This window comes from Carassius carassius, chromosome 6 (genome assembly GCF_963082965.1).
Source record: "Carassius carassius chromosome 6, fCarCar2.1, whole genome shotgun sequence".
Lineage (NCBI taxonomy): Eukaryota > Metazoa > Chordata > Actinopteri > Cypriniformes > Cyprinidae > Carassius > Carassius carassius.
In genome coordinates, this window is record NC_081760.1 from 37,499,637 (window position 1) to 37,506,756 (window position 7,120).

The 7,120-nt window shown below is 39.2% G+C and overlaps 2 protein-coding genes across 4 annotated transcripts in view; one reads left to right on the plus strand and one right to left on the minus strand.

Annotated features, from left to right (window-relative positions):
* Positions 1 to 705: 705 nt before the first annotated feature.
* LOC132142843 (dnaJ homolog subfamily B member 1-like) lies at positions 706 to 6,204 on the minus strand. Of its 2 annotated transcripts, XM_059553017.1 has the most exons (4): positions 6,013 to 6,204; positions 3,184 to 3,693; positions 1,793 to 2,361; positions 706 to 1,701 (listed from the first exon to the last, which is right to left on the minus strand). In XM_059553017.1, the coding sequence occupies exons 2-4, from the start codon at positions 3,401 to 3,403 to the stop codon at positions 1,468 to 1,470; spliced, it is 1,023 nt and encodes a 340-aa protein (XP_059409000.1). In that variant the 5' UTR covers positions 3,404 to 3,693; positions 6,013 to 6,204; the 3' UTR covers positions 706 to 1,467. The 2 variants fall into 2 exon arrangements, with proteins under 2 accessions (XP_059409000.1, XP_059409001.1); XM_059553018.1 differs by lacking the exon at positions 6,013 to 6,204 and having other exon boundaries at positions 3,184 to 3,766.
* The window catches only part of LOC132142842 (very-long-chain enoyl-CoA reductase-like), a 9,160-nt gene continuing 6,835 nt past the window's right edge, over positions 4,796 to 7,120 (plus strand). Inside the window, exon 1 of one of the 2 annotated variants that reach the window (XM_059553016.1) lies at positions 4,796 to 4,899. In XM_059553016.1, the coding sequence (XP_059408999.1) occupies positions 4,885 to 4,899 (15 nt within the window). In that variant the 5' untranslated portion in view covers positions 4,796 to 4,884. Of the gene's footprint in view, positions 4,900 to 6,898 lie in introns of those variants that run through there. The other variant, XM_059553015.1, reaches the window with a different exon arrangement.

The following is a 7,120-nucleotide window of genomic DNA, read 5'->3' on the forward strand; positions in this document are numbered from 1 at the left end:
GTAGAAAGGTTAATTAATAGAGATGGGAACAATCCTTTTCTTTTTTTCGAAATTTAAAAGTGCAAGGCAGCAATTTTGTGATTCATTAAATGACTGCAGACATTATAAAAATGCAACTTGCTGCTCTGAGAAAACACTAAACACAGAGAAGCTTTAACAGTGGATTCCTGTGTGTGATTAGATATCTGGTTGCTCTGATTGTGGTGTGTGTGTGTGTGTCTCTCGGGCTGATTCCTCGACTTTGTTGTGCCAAATAAAGAAAACACTGAAGACTACAGCATCATGCATCAGCAAAATGAGGAAAGTGCCAATCCTGTAAAACTGATCCTATTATCATGTAGACATTATACTGGTCTCCACTATACATTTCACTACTTTTTTAAGTTATTTACTTGAATGTGTATCTATAAAATTATCAATATTTAATGTTTTGGTGAAGGGGGTGAAGAGGCCTGTGTACTTGAAATAAGAAACTTTTTTGTTTTTTTTCCAGATTAAAATGTTTTATTGAAACAGTGCAATTCTGAATGTAACATTCATTCTCATGTTCTGTTAAGTAATCTGTTAAAAACCCTTTGTTTGGTACCTTAACAGTATCACACAAACCCAAGTTCAGCTACTGCCCTTATGCAAAAGATTTAGAGAGAAACAAAGTCCAGTATTATAAAAAAAAAAATATATATATATATATATACCCTAGAAGTGTCCCATGTACTGTTTAATATTAATAATGTGAAGCAACACAAATTCAATTTCACAGAGACAGGTCAAAACACTCATAACAACTAATAAAACAGAAAAATATTCCCATGTCATTTTATCCAAGGAATTAACCAACATCAGTACATTTACCTCTTCTATTAAAAAAATTAAAATAAATGCTGTCTAGGCGACTTATTGCAAGTGCTGATTCACATACTTAGATGAGGGACGATCCAAGCAGTGATCATTTTGGGCCACCACTACGTTGTGAATGACTTTTCATGAGATTAATTAACGTCTCTATCAGACCGTATTATCAGAAAACTTACATTATGCTCTCACAGAAAGCCTTTCCTGAGGTATCCAAAGTCAGTCAGACAGCTGAAAAGAAACCATCTCACTGTATCTCCACACATCACAGCCTCCTCTACTGTCCAGCTTTGGAACAAGTCAACACTGTAAACATAGGTGTGTGTAATGCACAACCAAACACTGGCCCAGAGGCCACAGCTGGAGACTTTCTGCTGGACTAGACCCAAAGGAAACATGGGTTCATGTACATGACACAAACAAATAAACCAGTCCAGCTAAGTTTTGGTTCAGAAAGTCTCTCAATGGCAGCACTTTACAGAAGAACAGTTTTGTTTTTAGCATCAAATGGGCACCCTAATTGGGCTGACCTCAAATATTCCTCCTTTAACCAGAAATTATATGAAAGCAAAAATTCCCCAATGGCAGCAGCTCCAGCATTGTAATATACACAGCTCAAGAAGCTGGCAAAACATTTGCAATAGTCTCTCTGGCACTCTGACTCAACTTTTCGGGAAACTTGACTTCGTATTCAACAACCAAGTCCCCACGACGATCTGGGGATTTTGGAAGAGGAAGACCCTCCCCAGTGACACGCCGTTTCATCCCGGGAGAAATAATTTCCGGAGATGTTAACTTGATTGTGCGACCATCAATTGTTGGGACAGTGATCGTGCAACCACAAAGTGCCTGAGAAAGCAGAGAAAAAAGGTATTAGAAAGATATGAAATGACTATAAAAGAACTAGTGAACAAACCATGAGAATTAAGCCCTGTTTTACCTCTCGGAGGGTAATTTTTGCAGGATAAATAATGTCCGATCCGTCTCGTTTGTACACAGGGTGTGGTTTATCTTTCACCACAAACACCACATCTGCGGGGATGTTTGCTGGCGTCTCATCACCTTCCCTGGGGAAAGTAATCTTGGTCCCTTCCTTCCAGCCTTTTTTCACCTCCACGGTAAGAATCTTTTCCTCAGTGCGTGTTGTTTTTCCGTCGGGGTTCAGGCGTTTGCGTGAGATCTTCATCTTCTTGGTGCAGCCAGTGAACACTTCATCTAGACTGACCCTCAGGTCGTGGGTCACCGGAGGGTCCTGTTTTTTCTCCAGTCTCCCGCCGTGACCGCGTGTGTTAAAGGAGCGGGGGAACCCACCCATGCCACCCATGCCAAAACTGGCAAATGGGTCATCAGTTTCCATATCCTCCTCCATGCCACCATTGCGTCCGAAGAACTGGTCAAAAGGGTTCCGTCCTCCGAAAAACTCTGAAAACATTGCATGAGGATCGCCTTGGAAAGTGTAGGTGAAATTACTGCCACCACCTCCACCGCCGGGGATGCCTCCCTTCAGTCCTGCATATGGCAAACAAAGACGACACGTATTACAGAATTGCAAGGTGCTGTATAAAGATCACAGACAACTCATAAATACTGCACCAAGGGTCCAAAATATAGTATGCCAATATTGCAAATGGCAGATGAATTGAGAAGCTTTACTATCCTTTGAAACAGCTCATTACATTGATGACCCAACTACTGCACTTCCCAGAACAGCTAGGGATTTGAATTCCTGCCAACTGGAATTCTCAACAAGTTCCTATTTATGGAAATCGTATCTTTAATAGTCATTATTGTTAAGAAAATACTTAATTTTTACACTTTTATTTTGAAAAATAAATAAATAAATAAAAAACAAGTTTAGAGTCGTTTCAAAATTTCTGGAATGGGACAACCCTAGGGCGAACTGGCACTAAACTGCTGACAGTATTCAAACGCTCCGCCTCTTTCTACCACGTGACCATCAGCATCTTGCAGCAAGAGCACTGCGTTCCAAAAAGCTCCACTCAAGTAGCCAATCAGAATGTAGCATCACAAATTGGGTCTATTTAAAGTATTCAAAATAAACTAAATAACACTACAGTAGTTTCACCAGATTCTCGATCTACAATATACTACAGTGATGATCTACATACTGCGTTGCCAGTCTCGCGCACTTAATGCAGAATCACATTCAGATTAAACAACAGATCCAGTCAGTGCACACTATATAATTTAATGCGAATTACTTTATCATATGAATTACTACTAGTAACATCTGTATCTGCGTCATTAGGTATTGCAACAGTTAAGAGTTAAAAGCGCAACTGACACACAAGCTTGCATCATTTTACTCACCTTCTTCGCCAAATTTGTCATAAATGTCTTTCTTCTTCGGGTCGCTCAGTACGTCGTACGCCTCCGCGATCTCCTTGAACTTGTCCTCGGCGCCGGGAGACTTGTTTTTGTCCGGATGGTACTTGAGCGCTTGTTTGCGGTAAGCTTTCTTGATCTCGTCATCAGATGCGCCTTTCTGGATCCCCAAAACACTGTAATAATCCTTCCCCATCTTCACCATCGAGAGTTTCTTTTGAAGTCGATACTCCAAACGTCAAACAGCGGGTTCAAGCAAGTCCTGCTTGCGTTCAGGTGTCTGTCGCTAAAAATTCAGTTCACAGCAACCCTCGGTAAATAGCTCTGAGAGTAATTTCACAATGAGAAGTGCTGTCCCGTCCACCTGTGGAGTGTAATGCTTCCGCCTCGCCCTGCTGTCGCTCTATTTGAAACCGCGAGGAAAGTTCGAGAAATGTCTCGAAGTCTCTGGTTGTTTCCACCCGAGCCACGTGGTGTGCTGCTCCACCCGTAGACCTGGACACCGATGAAAGCGAAACCACATACTAGTTTCTTACAAGAAACGACGAAACACACAGTATAAACATATATGCATGACGTCATAACGGACGAATTTACAGTTCTGACCGACTGACCTACTCCATCAGATGGGTTGATTAGGTTAGGGCGTACTTTTCTGACCATGGAAGTTATTTATTTTAAAGATATGTTAAAATTTACGATGCCAAATTAATTTTTGAACAAAAACTGTTTAATAACATGACATTTTAAGTTTATGCGTTATATATAAAATGCATTTATTGGAATGCCTCTATATGGTCTCTGTGTTAGAAAAACTGGTCAGATAATAATTTTAATAATTTCTTTCTGTGTGTATTTAGTATTTGTTACTATATGACTATATTACAGTAAATTATTAAAAGTAAATCTAGTTTTTTCCAAATCTTCATTTTAAATCTAAATGTTAAATCCAAATCATAAATGTTAATCTAAATGTTTTATATATAATTATATATATTTAAATGTTACACACATATATATAGAGAGAGAGAACATGAAAAAATATACATTTAGATAACATTTAGATATAAGAGTAACATTTATGATTTGGGCTTAACATTTACATGAAGATCTAAAATTTTGATTTAAAATGGAGATTTAGATTTAGATAAAACACTTTAATACTTTATTGTAATATACTCATATATAGTAAAAAAAATTATATATATATATATATATATATATATATATATATATATATATATATATATATATATATAATTATAAACAAATATTTTTAAGTAATAAAAATATTGCATAAAGCTTATTTTTAGTAAATCTTGCACAAATGTATTTGTTTTGTAGTTAAATCTCACCAGTTTTCTTACACAATTTATTTTACAAACGGCGGCCCATACTTGCCATCATCATCACCACACAGAATCATTTTATTAACAACAGTTGAGTTTTCTCAGCCGCATGTTTTCGCCTCACATCACCACTAGGCGGCGCTCATAATGTAAGTTGCACACTTCTTGTGTCTAGTCGGAATCTGATTGGTTACTAGGTGATGCATTTCACCCAATGACAGGATCGAGCGCAGGTCTCATGTCTCTGCTCATTGGATGTGCGGCATCTTCCGTTCTTCCTGATTGGACTCCGTGCTTGTCTGTCACCTGGCTAGGAAAAGCCATTTAAACTGCAACAATGAAGCATTACGAGGTAAGATTATCATTACTTACTTTCACATGTCATCAGATTGTATAAGCATTTAGAGAGGCTTTTTCCTTATGCTTCTGAGATCGAGAAATGATCGTGCCGTATGGAAACGGATGAACTTTACGCGTTATAATACAGACAGCAGAGAGACTGGATTAGAGAACAGGCTGGAGTGACAGTCACTTCGGCCTCATCGGCAGATTAATGGATCAGACCAGAACACGCGCGCGTCCTGTTAGATGAGACTCTGGAGCTGAGCAGTGGTCTGTCTCCTCATGGCGCATCCACGCAGATTCTCACACAACCCCTGTCCCACATTACACAACACTGTGTGCAGTAGAGACATGCTGTACAGCATTAGAGGTGACTGCTGCTCTTAAACATGTCTTCAGAAACGAGATGTGGGAACCTCGCACTTGACTGACTAGTATATTCAGTCATTAACAAGCACAGTGAAGTTATGTTTTCTGCTGTAATATGACAGTGGATCGTGACTTAATCAGCGTTCATGGGGGACTTTGATTGTAGAGAATTATTAAGCCACAGCTTTGCTCTTCACAAACCCGGATGTAAGTGGTTGTTTCTGTTTATTTACAATCAGTGCACATCAAATCTGGCCAGTCAATATACGTAGTTTTTAATGACACTTTACATGCTGATGTAACTCTTACTTACTGAACATGTGGGACAGGTCTGGCCAAAGTCGTTGAAAAAACTGACAATGTTTATGAGGTAGAGGGCGCCAAGAAGTTATAAAGCTCTCTCAGGGATTTTTTATTTATATATATTTTTTAACAATTGCAAGATGTAGGCCATGTTTTAGAATGTACACATGCAATATGGACGATATTAGATGACAAATAGACGTTAAGAAGATGTCTTTAAGATATTTATGATTTGCAATGTATGTAAAACTGACATCTCAAAGAGGTCTATCAGAGGTTTGTGCACAGAGGATCCTTTCCAGATCAAGAGATCTTTATCTTTATCTGGGAAGTAATAGCCTACATTAGGAAATAAACTAAGAAGGACACAAAACTGGCATAATTACACATAGTATCAAATAAATATACATTCATGTTAGTTATGCCCGTAAAGCGCGGGAAAGGCACTCACGTGCGCTTCTTCAGACGGAGTTGATCGTCCTGACGTCACTCGTGTGTAGCGCGCCTCAAAGTAAACTTTAAAATAACGTTTGTTGTACTCCACGCAGTTCTTTCGGTTGGAGTTTCTCTCAGTGGCAGTCGGTATTTCCTCCAGTGTCATCTGCTCATGCCTTTCTAAGTTATTAATAATCTCTCACTCTCTTTCCCTTCCCCCTAAAACGCGCGGCTCCGAACAGCGCGTGCGATACCGACAAGACGACCGAAATCTGATGACGATTGAATAGAATTGTAATTCAAAATAATGTGAATGTGAGATTTGGTTAGTTTACATAAAAAGAATGCATAAAAAAAGCAAACGTTATTTATTATTATTATTTTTTATTCCTTTTTTTATCTCTAAACTCTGTTTATTTTCATTTTGGGGGTTGAAATATGACCTGGGTAAATTTTTGTGAGAATAATCTTTACTTTATGACTCTACTATAAGAGGTACCCCAACACAAGGGTACACACCTAAAAGAGTCTGTAAAGTGACTCTGTATGTTTCTTCTTCTTCTTCTTCTTCTTCTTCTTCTTCTTCTTCTTCTTCTTCTTCTTCTTCTTCTACTGTAAGTATTAGTTCTAGGTGATGGGCTCTCTTACTGTATGTCCCTGTGTGTGCATCCATAAGGCAAAGTTATAATTAGCACATATTGGGATGACTGGGGAGGGGTCACGTTTCCTCTTGAGGTTCAGAAGTAAAGAGAATAAAGTATTTATGAGTGAGATAATGAGATAAGAGTCTTGTTGGTTTGTTCATGCATGTGCTTTTAGGGGGTTTGGGGGCCAAATGTAAAGATGAACAAGAGGGTGACAACACAGAGAAGTGGGAGGGTCGAGTTAAAGAGAGAGAGAGGGGTGGGTGGGGGCACAGACAGAGAGATTTATCTCCACAGCTGACAGAAAAGCTCCCGTCCCGCACTCGTGTTTGGAGGTGAGAGAGGGACTAAGAGAGGAGAGAAGTTAAAAACTCGGAGAAAGCAGATAAAGAAAACAGACAAGATGGATACCTTGGCTTTAGAGGCCACGCAGCCCAAAAAAGCTCAAAACGGAGCCCCAGTGCTCGGGCCCCCCACCCC

Excerpts from the sequence above, each read along its gene's own strand:
- LOC132142843 (XM_059553017.1), bottom strand. The coding sequence starts at position 3,403 with ATGGTGAAGATGGGGAAGGATTATTACAGTGTTTTGGGGATCCAGAAA. Across the intron at positions 2,362-3,183 it reads TGACAAATTTGGCGAAGAAG|GACTGAAGGGAGGCATCCCC; the intron begins GTGAGTAAAATG and ends TGCCATATGCAG. Across the intron at positions 1,702-1,792 it reads CAAAAATTACCCTCCGAGAG|GCACTTTGTGGTTGCACGAT; the intron begins GTAAAACAGGGC and ends CTGCTTTCTCAG.